At 40.3% G+C, this 20,164-nt stretch overlaps 1 protein-coding gene across 1 annotated transcript in view; it reads right to left on the bottom strand.

Annotated features, from left to right (window-relative positions):
- Positions 1-20,164, bottom strand: part of COL4A3 (collagen type IV alpha 3 chain) — a 130,813-nt gene that overhangs the window by 37,339 nt on the left and 73,310 nt on the right. Inside the window, exons 10-24 of the mRNA XM_072719344.1 lie at positions 19,878-19,940; positions 19,716-19,751; positions 17,407-17,448; positions 17,117-17,194; positions 15,347-15,409; positions 14,897-14,956; positions 13,704-13,748; positions 13,150-13,203; positions 12,184-12,225; positions 10,036-10,120; positions 8,789-8,824; positions 6,787-6,951; positions 3,997-4,089; positions 3,204-3,299; positions 360-430 (exon numbers count right to left, since the gene is read on the bottom strand). Coding sequence (XP_072575445.1) covers positions 360-430; positions 3,204-3,299; positions 3,997-4,089; positions 6,787-6,951; positions 8,789-8,824; positions 10,036-10,120; positions 12,184-12,225; positions 13,150-13,203; positions 13,704-13,748; positions 14,897-14,956; positions 15,347-15,409; positions 17,117-17,194; positions 17,407-17,448; positions 19,716-19,751; positions 19,878-19,940 — 1,029 coding nt within the window. The remainder of the gene's footprint in view (positions 1-359; positions 431-3,203; positions 3,300-3,996; positions 4,090-6,786; positions 6,952-8,788; positions 8,825-10,035; positions 10,121-12,183; positions 12,226-13,149; positions 13,204-13,703; positions 13,749-14,896; positions 14,957-15,346; positions 15,410-17,116; positions 17,195-17,406; positions 17,449-19,715; positions 19,752-19,877; positions 19,941-20,164) is intronic.

Here is a 20,164-nt window from a genome sequence, read left to right on the forward strand (position 1 = left end):
AATTTGTACATTTGTGACATTATCACCACAATCTGGTGTTAAAAACATTTCCATCCCTCCCCTAAATTCCTTTAAATCCATTTGCAGTCAATCTCTGTTTCCAACTCTAGTCCCAGGAAACCACAGGCCCACCTTCTATCTCTGATACCATTTTAAACGATTATACATTCATTGCTTCATTCACTTATTCATTCACGCATCATTCATTTATTCATTTGATCAAGTATCTATTAAGTGCTCTAATGTTAAGTACTCTTTGCAGGGCACCAAATTGACAACCTATGTGTGGTGCCAACTGTATTTCCAGAGTGTGCTACTTCCCAAATTGCCACTAAAGCTTCCAAACCATGAAATCTTACTGGAAATCCTGGAAGACCCGCACTTCCTGGGGACCCTGGGCTTCCTTTAATGCCAGCTGCCCCTTGTCCTCCTGCAAAGCAGTGAATTATTAAATATCCATTGAATGCCAACTCTGAGTAGTCAGGGTAATGCAGTATATGAAGGAAATAGGGTGTTTTCTTCTGAGGAAAGAAAGACAATTTCTATCTTAAAACACAGAGTACAGGGAGGGAACGGGAGTACATAAGTAGAATAGAGATGATGTAAAGGAAAACAAAACAATTAGAATTTAAAAAAATTTTACCTTCCTAAAATTCTTGTCTTTATAGTTTTAAGGAGATACATTTATTTGTATTAATCATAAAAGTAATATCTGCTCATTGTAAAAAAATAGATTCAGAAAGAAGAGAATAAAAAATCACCCATAAATCTACCACCAGAGGACAATATTCGCTAACATTTTCATGTATGTTACTCATAAAATTGTATATCCATAATGCACTGGACATATACATGATATTTTTGAATCATATGTCAATAAATATACATATGTCAATAAATACAGTTATATCTTCACTTAAGTGGTTGCATTGTAACCTTTTGTGTGGATCAACCAACATTTATTCAGCTAACTGCTGTTTTCAGAATTTAGAACATTCTTCCACTTAGCTGTAGTAAATGATGCCATGATAAATATCTCTAGATATTTAGTGCTTCAAACTTATCCAATAATTTAAATAAATTTCTGAAAGTGTAGCGCGAGACCGAATGGACGCAAACTTTTCCAAGGCTTTGGATATCTGTTGCTAAATTGCATTTTACTGTACAATTTTACACTTCCTATATGTATTTAAATATCTCTGTTAAAGATGATCCCTTTAGAGAGTCTTTTGGATGGATCTCAAGCCCATGTGTCAACAAATGCATATTCAGATTTTATATTTTGCAAGATTTGAATCAGGATACATTTTTTGATAGTCATCCAAATGGTTTTCCCGTTTATATATCTTCTTTGAGCTATACCTATAGTATGCCAAATGTAGAGAAACCAAGGAAAATACAACACTGCTAGTTGCTCGGTAACAGTGGCCTGCCCACTTGCATTCTACCCTTGGGCTAGAGGTCACTCAAGGGGAATGTAGGACTATAACGATTGCTTTCCTTCTATTCTTTCCCTCCCTCCCTCTCTCTCTCTCTCCCCAACTCCTTCCGTTCCTTTTAGTTTTTGTTTTCATAGAAAATTTCACCCAGAGTCTTAGCACTGAATAGGAGCTGCATGAGGAATAATCTGCCTCCCACCCCAGCTCTTTGCCCCCTCACCCCTTGTCATCCTTCCCTCTCAGGCCTGTCTCAGAGATGACAGAGTAACTAAGGCATTTGTAAATGGAGTAGGAAGGCTTCGTGGGTGACAAAGGACTCTGGCTGAATGCATGTCCTTTATCAGCTGGCCACGGTATCACATTTAGCATTTCTCCTTTGGACTGACACCCAGCCCCCTTGAAGACCCCACGCCAATGCCAATGCCAACGCCAATGTCTACCAGGTGGTGGTAACATACAAATATCCCCTTATCTGTGTTGCCAGGTAGACCTCTGGATTAACTTGCCTCAAAGGGAAGCTCCTGGCACCACAATTAAAGGATGCCAGTGTAGACAGCAAGAGTGGGGCTCTGGAGGAGGGGGTCTGGATTTGAGTCCAGGCTTGACCACTTACGAGCTCTGCCACCATATGTATATGCTTCCCATCTGTCAAATGGGGTTACTGATAGCACCGACCTCTAGGACTGATGTTAGGAATAAGGCACAGAGATACATACGACATCCAGAACAGTGCTGAGCACACAAGTGCTCTGTGACTTGAGCTCTTGTTGCTTAGTGATAGACAATTTGATGACAATGTGGGCAGATCATGGTGGTCATGGCAAAGCCACGACTGCATGTGACATAGCATGAGAGGCCCTGAGTAGCCAGGGCAGTGGCACGAGGGACAGAGGAATCCAACTAATGAGACTTCCTCTACCTCAAGGTTTTGCCCAGGATCAGTTCTGTGGCTGAGGAAGGGGGTGCCAGGGCAGCAGAGACAGTGGCAGCTTGGAGCAATCATATGGGGTGGAGGGTCTGGTCTGGCAGAGGGGTTGACAAAAGAAATGACACAGGCTCTAGTCGGCTCTCAGAATTTTGGCCTCTGAGATGGTTTTTACCTTCAAAAATAGAGTTAGTAGCTAATACTGAAAAATGTATGATTTCAGATAAAAATCTTCCTTTCTTTTCATGAAAAATGGAAAGATTTATCAATGCAGGGCTTAAAATGCCGCAAAGTAACAACAGATCTGAGCTGGTGTGGGATGGTCCCCTCCGTTGTGCCTTCCAGCTCACCACAGTCCTCACCACTCTATTGCCCCCACTGGTGTGCGGATTTATTGCATTTGTATCTTTCTAAAGAATGACATAGCGCATATGCCTTTGGCTGTACCGAAAGTGGAGGCCTTAAAGAAAAAGACTGAGGAGAGTTGTGTCTTTTAAGAAAAAAAAAATGAGAGAGAGCTATTTCCCCATGGAAGAAAAAATGTGTATGTGGGATGCCTGCCTCACTTCTCCTAGCTCCTACCCCCATAGAAACCCCAGTCTACAATTCATGGATAACCCAATGGTTTGCTAGAATTCAGCAACTAAAATGGAACAAGAAGACATGCCAGTTTTTGTGTTTTGGCTTACTTTATGTTAACAGAGTATGTTTTTGAAAATCTCCCTCTAAGTTCTTACAAACCACATCATGACATCCAGACGTCTGGTACCTTTTTTTCACCACCCAGTGAGCTCACCCTTTTGTACTCGCAAATACCCTTGCCCGCAAAATGTCTGTACCTGGGATTCCTTTTATGCCATCCAACCCAGGCAGTCCTGGGAGACCTGGACGCCCTGGGATATAAGCACACTGTACGCACAAGAGGCCTGGTTCCCCTGCAATCAGAGCATGCTTACGTTACTCATAAACCCACATCGAGTCTGCAGAAAGTACAGATGATTTCCAAACCACACAATCATTTACTACATTAAAAATTTTGGGGAGGTTAATGAAAATCATCAAGGATATTGTGCATATTAGTAAAAAAATCACTTATCTAGGGGCGCCTGGGTGGCTCAGTTGGTTAAGTGTCTGCCTTTGGCTCAGGTCATGATCCCAGGGTCCTGGGATTGAGTCCTGCATCGAGCTCCCTGCTCAGAGGGAAGCCTGCTTCTCCCAGTCCCTCTGCCCCTCCCCCTTGCTCATGCTCTCGCTCTCTCAAAATAAATAAATAAATAAAATCTTTAAAAAATTATTCACGTGTTGCATCAGTTTACTTTATCTATTCGACCTTTTTAATATTCTTAGAGGAAATCTGAATCAAGAATAAAATATTTATTTTTTTCAGTACCTCTCTCCTTTGGTGCAGGATAAAACTCATATTCTAGGCATATCCAACAGTTTATTGCCTGGGTGCTAAATACATGATTGCTTCACAGATAAATGAATACTTTTAGGTAATTCTTTTGGAAAGCAAGCCATCTGTGGCTGTCCATAGATTGGGATCATTGTTGTTTTGAAGGGGAAAAATCAGTGATAGTAATGATGATGAGAATGATTTGCTCATAGAGCAACACCAATGATTGAACCAACCTTTGGGCCCCTCGACTCCTGGGATGCCTGGAAACCCAACATGGCCGGGGAGTCCACCACCCCCAGGTGGACCTTTGCGAAACACGATGTCACCTGCAAAACGACAACACCGAAGCTATTTTTAAATTTTTTATGTGTTTTTTTATTCAATTACCAAGTAGTTTCAGTAAGATGTATTATTTTATATGCATTTCCCCCATGTTTGTTTTGGAAGCTGAGTCTTTTGATGGTGGCCTGCAATTGAAGGCTGAAGCATGTTGACCAGCTTTTCCTTTCTCATTTACGCACATGTGATATTTTTTGACAGTGGTGCAGTGATTCTTTAAAGGTTTGCTATCTGGTTAGTTCTTATCACAAAATCAACCCATGTTATTTTATTCAGTTATTTCCAATTCTTCCAAGACTACCCTTTTAGCATTTTTAGGGAAAGGATCAAATCTCATTCCTCTGTGTATCTTGGGTATATTGAATCTCCCTGATATATTGTAGATGCTTAATACCTACTGAGGGAGAAAGTTCTGATGGAGTGTTAATCTGTTTTCTCTGCATCGCTTGTTCACATCAATGGAATTTGTCATTCTTAAAGGAGTCTTTAAGAAAGCTCTCCCCAGCCTTCCACATATATTTGCTACTATATAATGTTTCAATGAACAGTTAATGCTCTAGGGCTCTTGAGTTCTAAGACCAAATTTTTGGTCTTGCCATTGCATATCTGGGTAGAAGGCAATGCTGAGGAAACTAAATATTTGAAAATAATACCTATAGCTGCCCCAGATTTCAGAGCAACATGGTATCAGTGGAAACATTTAATTGAGATGGAACGGGGTGTGGATAACATTTGCTTGACTCTGAAAGGAATGCTCATTTTGTGATCCAGTTTTCTGTGTCTTTAAGATGACTGGATAATTATCTTTAAACAGTAAAACCTAATGGCAGTTTTATACTTGATGTAGGCCTATATGTATACTTACACATTTATAGATTTGTATTTACTTGCATATTTTCATACTCATTTCATGCTTAATTCAACAAATATTTGACTACCTACAATGTTCCAGCGCCTGTGCTACATGCCGAGCTTTAAACAGCAACAAGACACAGTCTCTGACCTCAAAAAGCTTTGAGTCTTCGTAGGGGAAACTGACCAAGACAGGCCATGGGAAAAGCTCTACTATTGGGATAAGCATGAGTGTTATAGGATGTGGGCTTGGTGAAAACTTCCTGCAGGATATGAGCTTGAACTTGCAACTGGATGGACAGACAGGTGATGCTAAGAGAAGCTAGGAAACCAGGGCGATCTCTGAGGGGAGAGGATGCACAGTTTCCTGGAGAGGGAGGTGTGTTACTGCTGGCACCCAGGGTCCAGAGCCCGACGACAGCACTTATTACCTACAAGAGCTGTGCACACCAGGCTCCTTGTCAATAAAATGAGCATACTAAGCCTACATCTTGAAAAAGACTCAGAGCACTAGAATTTGTTAAAATCCCTGACACAGGGCAGCCTGGGTGGCTCAGTGGTTTAGTGCCACCTTCAGCCCAGGGCATGATCCTGGGGACCCAGGATCGAGTCCCACGTCAGGCTCCCTGCATGGAGCCTGCTTCTCCCTCTGCCTGTGTCTCTGCCTCTGTGTATGTGTGTGTGCGTGTGTGTGTGTGTGTGTGTGTGTGTGTCTCATGAATAAATAAATTTTTAAAAAACCTTTAAAAAAATCCCTGACACTGAAAATTTTCAGTTTAATTTAGTTTTGCTTTGTTTTTCACATAGGTTCACACCATAGCTTGGCAGCTTTTGTCCTCGGACATTTTATTGTTTTATTAATGGGATAATTTCTCAAGCAGCTGTTGGCCTAAAGGGAAACTTTTATTTTTTTCCCCAAATATTGCTCAAATAGCCAGAAATTTAACTGAATTATCTTATTAACAGGAAGAGTTTTCCAGATTATTCTTTCAGATTTTCCAGGTTTATAATCACACTGTCTATAAATAATAAATCCTTCCTTTCTTTAAAACAAAATCTCAGACACACAGCACATTTTTAAGGTTGTTAGGAGGACTGAGTATAAAACACAAGACCTCCTGGGCACTTTCCAGAAGAGCCATTTAAGATCCAAAGAGTGTCCCATATGGTCTGAGGTTCTGTGTACCTATCAGCCAACAGAAAATGTTAAGTGGCTCTGTGGGAGGCTGGAGAGGATAGGACAGCCCCAGACACCACTTCACATCCTCTAGGCTGCAGCTCTGTGGTCTCTGACCTACTTTTTCTGGGAGCATCTTGCCTCATGCCCATGCTGTGCACCTCAAGCCCACACACCCTTGCTCTGGGTTTGCCTGCTGATGCCAGGTCATGGGATGCCCCGGGAGTCATGCTAACACAGCCAGGAAGAGTGTGTGTGTGTGTGTGTGTGTGTAGGGAGGCTGGTCTGGCCCTGTGGGATATATCTTTGACCCATGACCAATAGGAACTGGTGGATAAATTCTTCCCTCTTTTTTCTCTGGGACAGATTGTCCTGCAATAAAGTTATAGCTTCTTGGAGATATTCTCTAGGGATGGAACAAGCAGTTGCAAACTTGGCCTAGGCCGACCTGATAACTGTCATCCTTCTCTGCTTCACTGTCCCTGTGACTGACTTCCACTGTGACCTCTCATGGGAGCTCAGGCTAAAGCTTTGCTGTACCAGCAAAGTCATCTTTCCACCAGAGATGCTTTCACAAAGAGTTTATAAAGTGAAACAGCAGCAGAAAGATTGCTCTTAAGATCCACACAGATTGAAGGCCCCATCACGTAGCTACCTGGTGGTCCTGGATATCCTGGCAGCCCTATGGGGCCTGGTGAACCAGGACAACCTGGGGACCCAGGAGGCCCCACTGCATTCTTTCCCGGGGGCCCTTGTTCCCCTTTACGTCCTTTCATGCCTGGAGATCCAGGAGCTCCTCTGAGGCCAGGCTTTGATAACCCTTGGAGAAAAGAACATGTTAGCACATTTTAAGTATTTTCCTGATTAATATGTGTTATTTTTTCAATTGCAAAAAGTGATATATTCTTATTAACCAAAGTTACATAATCAAGAGGTACATAAAGCATATAAAACCCAAAGGGGATATCTTCCTTCCTTCATATGTGGCCTTGTTAAACTATCACAGCAAAGTATAGCTCAGAATGTTCCAGTCCCAGGAGGTAAGATACGAACTTATTTATTACAAGGGAAACACAGAGATGCACTACTGTCTTTTTTGTTTAAAAGGATCTCATGAGAAATTCTTCAATATGTGCTGCTTTGTTGATTTTTTTCATCAGATACTAGAAGATACCTACCTTTCAGCATCTGAAATGAGAGACTGTCCTAATTGGACTTAATTCCTGCCAATCATCTTCATTATAAAAGGGTGTGGTGGGGGAGGCAGGCATCTCCTGGGAGAGAAGCCAGGCCAGGTGGTACAAAGCCATTTCACCTGTCTCTCTTAAGGTGACAGAGGGCCAGTCACGAATTCCTGCCTTACAAACAGCTTAACTATAAAGAAGAAAGACCTCACCACCAAAGGGCTGAGAATCAGCAGGGGTAATATCTGATTATTTCTGACTATTGAGCATAAGGATTTTGCCATAAAAGCAAATCCCTCTGATTGATGTCTGTTTTAGAGTTTTGTAATTTTTACTTACTCATTTCCTAAGGGAGCCTATTCATTACTTGGGGCAGGGGGGTGCTGGTGGGGAGAAAAAAAACTCTTCCCTAATCTTTGGCCAGACCTCTAAAATATCCTTTGGTATTCCAACTTCAGGAGATACCCATTGTTAACAGTTTGGTGTATATTTTTCCATGCACATGCAAGTACACAGAATATTTATCCATTTATCAATATTTTTACAACGGGATGATAGGATACATATACTTCTGCAATCTGCTTAATTTCAATTCATTTTCAAAATTATGAAATAGTTTAAATATACAACAAGGTATAGAGAAAAATGTAATCAGGGGCAGGGCTTATCAAACCTTAGCTATTTTTTCCCCAAGGTTTCGTTTCCTCTACAAAATGACACATGACAGCATTACAGTTATAATTAAAGCCACTGAGGTTAATCCTTGATGAAATGTCCTTGATTCTACCCTTCCTCTCTCAAGAGACAACCCTTCCAGTGACTCGTGGGTGTTTTTATACTTTACAGAATTGTATATGTATTCATAAGTAATGTACCGTGAAATTTAAAACTACATAAAAGTGTAATCTATGGAGCACATGGGTGGCTCAGTTGGTTAAGCAACCGACTCTTGGTTTTGGCTCAGGTCATGATCTCAGAGTTGGGGGATCGAGTCCCACAACAAGTTCCCTGCTTAGCACGGAGTTTCTTGAGATTCTTTTCTTCTGCGCCCTTCCCTCCACCTCACCACCCTTGCTTGCCTGCACACACTGTCTCTCAAACAAATCTGAAAAAAAAATGCAACCTATGTACAACCTATGTACACATGTGATACACTATGAAAACTACCATTTTTAACCAACTTAATTACTGTAAATTATTGTTTTCTATCTGTGCCTCCTCTGAGCTTCAAGGCTTCCGCCCCTACACCAGTTACTGTCACTTGGTTTAAACTACTGGGACGTAAAAAAGCATTTCTAAGTCGCTTTGTGTCAGCTTTCCCTCCCGTTCCCGCTATAAGTCACAAAGTTAACAATGAAGAAGCTGGAAACACTTTTAGATCAATTAATGAAGCCTGTGTGTTATGTAAGTGATGCAAAGGTGATTTTCCTTTCAATAGCATTTCTATTGGTGGCTCAAGAAACATGTACATACCAGCACTTCCAAGAACTCCAGGAGGACCGCTGGGACCTACAAATCCGTAACAACAATTAATTGCTTATAAGGATATAAATACTTCCCTCTCCCCATTTTTGAAATCTTGGGCGACAATATTATACTAATTAAAAGGAAATATCTTCATACTTTTTCTCCACTCTCACGAAGGTAAAATATTAGAAAACTTCATTTATTTAAGACAAACTGCAGAGAAGAAACTAGTCTGAGATGCCTAACACTCAGAAGTGAGTCACGCCATCCTAACACCTTCAAACAATTCAGCAGACATGTACTAAGAGCCTGCTCTGTGCTTGACACTTTGCTGGGATGGTGCGATGCAAGAACAGCAAACAGCTGGAACTGTCAAGGTCCTGTCGTTTGGCTTGGCTTCCCATCTCAGATCGTTTCTAGCTATGATATTGCAGGTGAGGTTCTAATTCTTTGATACATCTGTGTGACTAGTGAACATTGCAGATTAAAAAAAAAATCTATGTCTTTGTCTATACTTATCTGTCCATTTAAGAACAATGGGAATTTTTACTCTTTTAAGTGAAATTCTCCTTCGAAATCTTATTTGTATCAATAATTGGCCTTAGATCGGTGGTTCTCAATCCCGCCTGCACACTAGAATAATCTGGGGAACTTTTACAATCTACCAGCGCCCAGGCCCCCTCCCCCATGCAGACAGTTGCAGCAAAATCCCAGTGCCTGGACCTGGGCATATTATTGTTTAGAACTTCCCAGGAATTCTGATGTGTAGCCACAGAGGAGAGCCCTTGACCTACACCTTTTCAATCTATCTGAAGGGATAGAATCTGAGTAAATGTGAGACTATTTCATGGGGCAGGAGTCAGGAAATCTGGGTTTCAGTCCCCTCTTGTCACTATTGTGTGGATTTGCTCAAATTGCAGTTTTTTGGGGTCTCCATTTTTTCTTTTGTAACCCACTATGGTTGAGGATCTTCACATTCCCTCCTCCTGCCCTCTGGTTAGTGTTTTCTTGTCAGACTGAACTTGATGCTTTTACACACAGAGAGGATTTAACTACTTTCTATGGTATGGCACCTATGGAATACTCATATAAAAGTATGAAAATTAGGACACACCAATACTACCACCCATGAAAACTGGGAGACCTCCCTTTTGCCTCCGGCAAATTCTAGGTCATAAGCATGTGTTTTACATTGCCTGGAAGGAAACACATGGAAATGTCAGTAAATGCTTTAGGAAGAAATTCATTCTCACCCTGGGGTCCACGAGCTCCTTTGGGGCCTGGTGGGCCTGGAATTCCTTCATCACCCTTTTCCTGGTATGCATCATAATATTCTGTCTTAAAGGAAAAGGAAACGAATAAAGAGAAAGGATAGCTATTTATGGTGAGCTCACCAAATGCAATACTTCAATGTATTGTATCCTTTTTTTCTCTTTTTGCCCAAAGGATCTTTTCCTTATTTTCCTGAATTCATAAGTTTATGTATTAGCAAGAATACAGTCATATGTACATGATGGATAAATTTAAAGATCAAAGTTGATGTTTCTGATATCATGTATTTCATGGGCTTTCAATTAGAAATACATTTTATGATGCAAGCCAGCTCACACACTCATTTCCATAAGTGAACTGTGGATCTGGAACATCCAGATCCAGATATGTGGGAATCTGTATACCGAAGTTAAAGTTTCAAAAGCAGTGACTTACCATTTTGACATATGATCAATTCTGATTTTTTTTATTATATGCTATTTCACTTTTTAAAAATGCTTGCCCTCATGCACTAACTTTATTTCATAGTATGTTGGGACCCACAATACTCCGTTGATTGTCTCTTTACATTTCAGCATACCATTGACTTGCAATATAATATTGAAGGTTATTGTTTCTAATATGCTTGGTGGACCTACTGCTGTTCTTCTTAAACATCTACTTCCTAAGTAGAACTTCCAAGGAAGTTACTAGGTGCTGCAGAGTTACATAGAATTGAAATACACACAGCAAGCTAGGAACGCTAAGAATTTCTCTCAAGCACAACTGACAAGTAGATTTCTCATAGAATTCAGTACATTTATCTTGAAGGAAAGAAGATGGAAATAAAAAAAAATTGGTTTCGTTTTGTTTCCTCATATGCTGCATAAGGCCAATTACTTTGTTGGCTTAAGGAAGAGTTAACAAAAGTATTGTGGTTAAGCAGTTATGTACAAAATAACAAAAACAATTCATAATAGTAACAGTAATGATAATGTAATAATGTCCATCATAAATTCCATAATGACATATGTGCACCTGCCAAGTTTTGGCTACGTGTTTTCACAAAATGGCTCATTTCTTCTTTCTGGCAACTCCATAAAAGTATTTTGGGACTACTTGCCTCTGAATCATTTGCTTGTTAGGTGAAATGTGAATTTCCAGGACACTCCCCCTGGTACTGAGTAGATTACTTAGCCTGAGGGATCTGAGAACTGTATTAGTAGCAGAACCGTCTCACCCCTACCCCATGACTCTTTTACCATCATGGAGCTTTCCATAGAACTGGCAAAGTCATGAATGGCAGTTCTGCTCAGCACATTGAATGTGAGAACTACTACCTTCTTTCATATTTTAAAGTTTATTTACTTATTGGTGGGGGGGGCAGAGAGAGAGTGAAAAAGTGTCTTAAGCAGACACCGAGCTCAGCACGTGACTAATGTGGGGCTCGATATCACAACCTGAGCCAAAACCAAGAGTCCCACTGACTGTACTACTCAGGCATCTGAGAACTACTGTCTTTTAAATGCAGGAGAGAAAGAGATACCAGAATTCAGATCCTGAGTCCCTTTTACTCATCTGCTTAAGCTTTAGAGTCACAAAATAGAGAATGTGGCCCCTTTGCAGTCAGGAGTTGCATGCTGCATCAGATCCATGTCCATGCTGGAGAGAGGAGACTGCCTACTAAAATGGAGTTTGGGCTGGGGGTCACTGGTTTTTGCTGGCTCTGGTTGAGCTCTTCTGTTGAGCTCTGGAAATGCCTGTTGTCATACCTGGGCCCAGCTGCAGTGAATGGAGCAGGCTCCCTCCCCCCGCTGCCCCCGTTGGCCTCCACTGCACTCCTACTACTCTGCTCAAGGGCACAGGTCACCTTGGCCCATGTCTGATTGGACAAAGAATTTCTCCATTCTCATGCCCAACGTGGGCATTTCTAGTGCCTTCCGGAGACCAAATAAGACCAAAGAGAAATATTTATCCATTGTCAATTAGACAAATAATGACAAAGGCGATTTTCTTCCCTGGCTTGATAAAAAAGTAAATACCATAATCTCTATCTTAACAGTTAATGAGAGACACTGATTCAAAATTTCCTTGATACTTTGAAGGACTTGATCAAATATGACACTGATATTGTCTTTAGTTACACTTACTGGACCACGAAATCCTGGCGGGCCAACGTCCCCTTTCCACCCCTGTATTGAAAGACAGTTATAAATTATAAGTACATTAATCCAAGGTACTTACATATTTGCTTTACTTATAAAGCAAAATACATAGTTAAACAATAAGTCAATGATAAAAGTAATGTTATTTCTGTGTACTGTACAAACCAAGTTAAAATGAAGGGGATGTCAACTTTGGGTTACTTCTCTGGAGGGTCATATCTGGGACAAGAATCTTGTCAACAAGGTCCTAGGAAGTGGTTGTTGCTCTGATGGTTTACATGTTTCTTCCATGCCAATATCTTTGGAGGGTGTTCCTACGCATCACACATCCCCATGTTCTCATCCAGAATACAAGCACAGCAAAACCAGGCTGTGGATTGTATGAGATTCCCAGGGTCCCAACTAACCTGTAACCAAACCCCTTCCTTACCTACTCAGGAGGGCACTTTCAGAATTCTACCAGAAGTGATATTATGATAGGATAAATCTTAAATCTGCACATAACCCTACCTATGACAATTATTTGAAAACATCTGTAACATGTTGCCAGAAACAAATGAACAAACGAACAACTCATAATTCGGTGTGTCATGACCTAGATTGAGACTCATGGGGCTCAGCCTACCCTTGACCTCCAATGACCAGAAACCTTCCCTTGTAAGACTTTCCCAACACCTTCCTCATAAGGAAACTAAATCTCACTGATCACTATGTTGGCCAGCTTCCACTACACAGAGCAAGTTTTATATCTTCCCCACAAAACTGTGTTTCAAGTGTCTAAGTAAACTTGTCACATCTCTCATTTCCTTTTACTTAACAAATATAACTAAGGTATTTTAATGAATTCCGATTGCAATCCCTTGCACCCATTTTCAGGGCATGGTTGAGAAAGGATGTGCAAAACCTAACCAGTTAAAAAGTCTAAAGACAAGTTGCTAGAGAAGGGATTACCTTAATGCCGTCTTCACCCCGTAACCCAGGGAAGCCTCTGTTGCCTTTGGGCCCCTATGGGAAAGGACAGACAATGGGTCAGAAGACACACAAGTCAGTTTCTTAAATGGAAAGCAGAAGAAGTTGGAACTCCTTTTTTTTTTTTTTTTTTTTTAAGATTTATTTATTTATTTTAGGGAGAGCTCATGTATATGAATGGGGGGGAAGGGCAAAGGGAAAGAATCTTCAAGCAGGCTTCCGGCTGAATGTGGAGCCCAATTCGGGGCTCAATTCCATGACCGACAAGATCATGACCTGAGCCAAAATCAAGAGTTGGACGCCTAACTGACTGAACCACTCAGGCACTTCTGGAACTCTTTTTTGAAAAGAAAAAAAAAGGATGTGCTCAGATTATCTATCTTCGTAGTGAGGGTGTAACACTATGATTCTCAAATATACGTTGAAAAGGCTGTATGCTTTTGTTAGCTTAATAACTACTAGTGACTCCTTCAAATTCTTCTTCATCAAATGGGACTGACATTTCAACAACATCAGTGGACCACACATGTCTTTACCTCAGTGCCAGGGAAACCAGGGGCACCATCTTTGCCAGGTTTTCCCTAAAACAAAAAACACGTAATTTAATAGATATGGAATAGCTTTAATAAATATGCAAAATGTAAATGATATGATGATGTCCTCTGGACCTTGGGCAAGAGAGCCTAAACTGAGACTCCTCTCCCATTTATTAGAAGGAAAAACTATTAATTACAGAACATATTTATAGAGATGTTTTGTAGTGTTCCAAACAGACAGGGCTTTTGGATGAACTATTATGGTGTCTACCCTCCGTAACAGAATTAAAAATCATATTGACCAAATACTTTTTCTTAGAAAAAACATACACTTTTCTCAATGTATAATTTTTATTTATTTAAAAGATTTTATTTATTTATTCATGAGAGACACAGAGAAAGAGGCAGAGACAGAGGCAGAGGGAGAAGGAGGGTCCCTGTGAGGAGCTTGATGTGGGACGTGATCCCAGGGTCCTGGGATCACGCCCTGAGCCAAAGACGGACGCTCAACTGCTGAACCACCAAGGTGTCCTCAATGTATAATTTTTAGTTTTAAAGCAATATATGTGTTTAAGTCTTTCCAAAACAGAGCTGGGTGGGTAAGTGGAGCTCAGTTGTTTCTGTCTCCTTGTACCCACGTCCCAGTGTGCCCCATCTTCTTTGGGGAGCTGCCTTTCCTTCCCTCTGTGTGGTCCTCATGGGGCCATCAACCTTAATAGTGCCTGCTCTGCTGGCCTGGCCAATCCTAGAAACTATTTCTCCTGGCCACAGTCACCTCTCCAGGGTGAGACACAGGACCAGGCTGGGCCAACTAGAGCAATTCTCTGGGGTGTTATTAGTAGACACAGGGAGACACACTGTCTTCTTGGATGCCATTAACCTGAAGTTGTCTGCTGCTACTTCTTGCTTTTTCTCCCTGTTGCCACCTACCTGGGAGAAAATCATCCACACAGAGAAGGAGAAATGATAAGGAGAGTCCTGCCCATCTTGTTTGAGGCTCTGAAATCCTTGAAGCCTGTTTTAGCCTTGGACTTCTCAGGTACTTGAACAAATAAGTTTCATTTCTTAAATCTCTAAAAAACGTACATAAACCTAAACTAGTTTGAATTGGGCATCTTACACTTGCCTCCTAAAGAGACCTGAGTATTGACAGTATGATACAGATGCACATGACACTCTATATCCAGATTCACCTGTGGGCCAGGTTCTCCAGGAGCACCTTTTTCAGATCCATAGGATTCTCCAGGCGGTCCCTGTATTAATGAGAGTTACGTCAAATTTGATGAATTATTGATTTTTAGACTCACCTTGATTGTCATTAAGTTTTTCCTTCTGATTATTCTGTTACATTTTTAAATGTTTGAATGATGGGTCATCTCACGTATAAGCATTCTTTTAAAAACAGATGCTAACATACCAGATACTGAAGATAAATCAGAAGATAGGAGACAGTGGGTACATGTACAAGACAGCAGGGATTTCAGCTTGAAGTGACTGTAAAATAATTCTAGTATATGCACCTCTGCGGTGAAATACTACCATGCCTTAGCTAATATTAAGATTTAAAAGGTGATCATACATCAAAATATGCACTAAGGCTCTACTTCATGTTTGAGGGAACAGCATGACTCTAAATGACCTACCGAGGGCCCAGGAGGTCCAGGCTTCCCCATGGCTCCCTTGTCTCCCTTCTCCCCCTTGAGGTCCTGCCACAAAATCAATTTAAAGTCATTACACATAGATCAAGATTTTACTGCTTTTATTTGAAAAATTTCTCTATCCAATGAACTGGATCTACAAACTACTTAGGTACCTGCTGCTAACTTGACACACTTTCACATTTCAAATTTTATACTTGTGAACACACTGAAACCATACATAAGCTTTTATTTTTTTTTAAAGATAGTATCTTTTGGATCAAACTATGTTAAACTAATTTAATTCCTGAGTCAGTTTTCAATAAGCACATTCAAATCATTTCCAATGTACCTGATTTTTGTTATTAATATCCAGAAATTATTCTCATGGGGATCAATTAGTTTCTGAGTCTATGTTATGATGAGGATTTGATGGTATTAGGTCTATTTATGTTCTTATCATATTCACTGACTGTATTTTCCTCAGTGTGAGTCTTCTCTTGAAGCATCATTTTTTTTAAACTCAAAACTTTTTCCCTGGGTCAAATCTTCCAGATCTAGATTTTTATCAAGAAAAGCCTTTTTTTTGTTCCTGTCAATTTCCAGTCAATAAAATTTTATGCTTCATTAATTTTTTGTTGATTAACCTCTGAAAAGTTTAGTTATTTTCTTTAGTTTAATTTTTCCAGTCTTCAATGAGAGTTATTATTTTGGTCATATCAAATTTCACCATCTTTTGCTTTTAACGCTTCTCAGTTTTGTTTTGATGATTTCTACCATTAAAAATTAATTGTATTGGAAAATAGTGACTAAAGGGTTTATTTTTTAGGTGACAAAAATATTCTAAAATTGCATGTGGTAACAGGTATACAACCCCACGAATGCACTTTTTAGTGCATTGGATATTTAGTGTATTATGAATTGTGCACTAGATAAGTGAGCTTCATGGTATATAAATTATATCTGAATAATGTCATTAAAATTAATTATAACTAAATCCCATGAATTTTATTCTTTAAAATAGTGAATTGTATGGTAAGTGAATTATGTTTCAATCAAGCTATTATTAAAAACAATCAGAAGTTTAAAAAAGGAGGATTTATGTCTATTTTTTGGTTAATCCACAAGAAACTTGCTAGTTAACTCCTCACTGTCCCCCACCCCAACCCTGTCCCGACATTCCAAGATCAACCTAGTATCTAGGTTTGGGGTATTATATTATGATTCACTTTTTCTGAGCATTCAATCCAGTTCTAATATCCTGGCCCTTCTAGCTAACCTACAATAGAAACAAAAACCAATGTTCATGTCGAAAAACAGGGTCACAGTGCCCTTGGAGAGGAATGTAGGCCACATTGCCCTTGGGGGATATAATGGCAGGTAAAAATGTCCCATTAGATTATCACACTATTCCACTGATATCTTGAGGTCATTACTATCCAGTTGGATCAGAGCCATACACCTATCATTTATACAAAAATACTCACTGAATATCCATCTGAGTTAGGAACAATGAGACAGGATGAGGATAAAAGGTGAACAAAATTAGATCCAAGCCCTCCCTTCTAGAATCTTGGAAGTTGCTTGCCTCTGATCTTGCCTCAGCTCCTTGTCTCATGTTTTTTGATTCTCAAGTAAAAGATGGGGAAAAGATCAAATCCAGAGGCTCAGGCTGGCTGAGAGAGCTCGGATGGCAACACTTATAAAAGAGGTAAGAGGACCTGGCCCCAGAAGTAAGAATGCACAACCCGAGTAATAAATGGAAGCGTTACCTACCGTTCTGTTATCAGGGCCGGTTAGCGTCACAATAACTGTTCCTGGTGGTCCAGGAGGTCCTGTTAATCCTTTCACACCCTAAAGACAAAGACACTCAGGAAGGCAAAACCAAACAACATCTCCTTTGCTTCTGGGAGAGACAGATTTTTCCCTTTGGCTCTTAGGTAAGAAGACAGAGCAAATGACAAAGCAAATGCATTTGTTTCAGTGTCACTTACAAAGATATACAGGATGATTGTAATGAAACTGAAAACGTCTTCCCCACAAATAAACCACAATATTTTAATTACCCGCTCTCCTTTTTGTCCTATCACTTTATCGCCCATTTGACCCTGTAAGAAAAGACAACACTAAGTTATTTTTTAAAAATGAATGTGAAAAGTCTAAACCCACTGACATTCCAAGGTTTGTAACAGAATGTTTATGTTTTAATTGTAATGTTACTGTTATAAAAATTACTTTAGCTATTCCTTGGAGGAGAATGGCACTATGTCTCTCTCAAAAGTGGAGATCATAAAGTGCAGAAAGCTTAAGGGATTGACTTAATATGGCAAATGATGACATCACATGGGATGGGATGTGGAAGGCAAACCAGATCAGAGGACATTTTTCTGGCTCGGCCACTAGCTGGTTACCTAACTTTCTGATGCCCCAGTTTTCTCATCTTATAAACAAGAGGGAAGGGTGGCTGAATTTTAGAAATCTGAAATTCTTTTTTTTTTAAAGATTTTATTTATTTATTTATTCATGAGAGACACAAAGAGGCAGAGACACAGGCAGAGGGAGAAGCAGGCTCCCTGCAGGGAGCCCAATGTAGGCTCCATCCTGGGACTCCAGGATAACTCTCTGAGCCAAAAGCAGATGCTCAACCACTGAGCCACCCACGCATCCCAAAGATTCTGAAATTCAAAAGTTAATAGGCTAAGTAAACATTTCAGGCTACCTGACTAGTAATGTAGTGAAATGAGCTAAGTCTAATGTGAACAGTCTGTTACACTGACAATGGCTGATCTAGCATTTCAACCAATGCCTTCTTGCTTTTTTTTTTTTAAATCATTTACTTAAATTTTGTTAGTGAGAGGCACCTGCATGGCTTACTGGTTGAATGCCTGTCTTCAGCTCAGGGTGTGATCCCAGGGTCCTGGTATCGAGTCCCACATTGGGTTCCCCACAGGAAGCCTGCTTCTCCCTCTGCCTGTGTCTCTGCCTCTCTCTCTGTTTGTCTCTCATGAATAAATAGATAAAACCATTTAAAAAAAAATCTTGTTAGTGAACATCCAGTGCAATATTGGTTTCTGGAGTAGAAATCAATGATTCATCACTTACACAACAAGTGCCTCCTTGCTTTTTTGCTCTTGAGTGTATAGATTTCTGTCCCCCCCCCCCCCCATTAGCCCACAAGCTATAGGAAAAAACCTCAAGATGAGGAATTGAAAGACTTTCAATCTCATCTCTATCATTTACTGTGTATTTGACAACTCACTTAAATAATGAGATAATAATTGTGAAAGCATCTTGGCAAGTTCCTACACACAAAGGTTATCTGGTCCTAAGTAAGAAATACAGTGTTAGTAGCTGGTGGGTCTCACTCAACAATTTCCTACCTAGTTTAATGGAGGAAGTCAGAATAAGTACCCCCCCCCCCCGCCCAAATATATACCACTTTGGCATAAGAATTATTTTGAGCTCAAGACAATTGAGTAACAGCAAATGCAGAAATTCTCTACTCTCTTCCATGTGCCTAAGGCCATGGCATAAAGACATCTTCCCTTGGTGAAGGTGTCACTGGCTCTTTTCCTGTACCAGGAAGAGGAGACAACTCTTATCTCTGGAGTCAGCACAACTGAAATTTGCATAAACAAACTTCACTGAAATAACACTTGTCTTCCATTAGTTTCCTCCATATGTTTACCTTCCCACGATTTACTGCCCCTATAAGCTCAAAACCCTCTCCCTTTGTCTTGTGTCACTCCTCTGCAAATTTATCACCCTTTGTTAAAATGATACACAAGCCTCTGGGCCTGACTGCCTCCCTGGGGTTTTTATTTCATTTCTGTGAGGCCCCATATGGATTTGAAATAAACCTCCTTCTGTTAATCTTTTTTTTTTTTTCATTTCCATTTGCATGTCCCCAGTTAAGAACCTAAAAGGGTAGAGAAAAAGGTTTTCCTCCCCAACAGGAGCAGTTGGTCTTTTTACTACAAAGCTACGCAGGACCCTGCTTAATGAATATGTGAATATTCATCCTTTATTTACTGGCACCAAGATTAGGTTGGTGTTGGGAAGCAGCCCACTACAAAATTTTATAGGCTAATGTGTTGGGTGATCAGTAGGATTATGGGAAATGGGAAATCTATGGACTTGCCTTTTCCTGACAGGGAGCTCCTTATAACATAAATATTAGGCATCACATTAGTAAGTGCAGGGAGAAGAGAGTGAGTGAGGGGTACAGAGCTGCCCGTCCTGTTCCCTTCTCTGCTGAGAATCCTGTGGCTTCCAGAGAGCGGTTAGGCAGTGACCACATGTTCAATAAGATCATGTTTGGCTTTTAGTTTGCTTAGGGTGTTCTGGCTGTTGTGACATATGAACTGTAATCTACCTTTGGTCCTGGAGGTCCCATGGCTCCTGGAAAGCCCTAGAAAAATCCATAAGTTAAAATCACAGCAGGAAATGTGCCAAGCCAAAAACTCTATGTGAAGTTTTTAGCTATAATGAATTTATTAGGTTACAGTGTCTACAGCAGTGATGACTTCATACTCACTAAGAATCCCGGAGGGCCAGGTGGACCAGCAGGTCCCGGAAAGCCTGGAAGGCCTGGTAAACCCTGTAAATTACAAGAAGAATAGAGTAAGTTTGAACTTACTTCTCACCTAAGAACAATGTCCAGTAATTAAACCCATCAAAATATTTTAATGAAATCTGAGGAGCATGATGCCTCTCATTTATGGCTGCAGTTAATTACAAAAAAAGAAAATAAAATGCCTAAAAGCAGTTGCCATGTATGACAGGCTGCCAGAAATATCCTGAAGGCAACCCTTCCAGGAGAAT

This window comes from Vulpes vulpes, chromosome 9 (genome assembly GCF_048418805.1).
Source record: "Vulpes vulpes isolate BD-2025 chromosome 9, VulVul3, whole genome shotgun sequence".
Lineage (NCBI taxonomy): Eukaryota > Metazoa > Chordata > Mammalia > Carnivora > Canidae > Vulpes > Vulpes vulpes.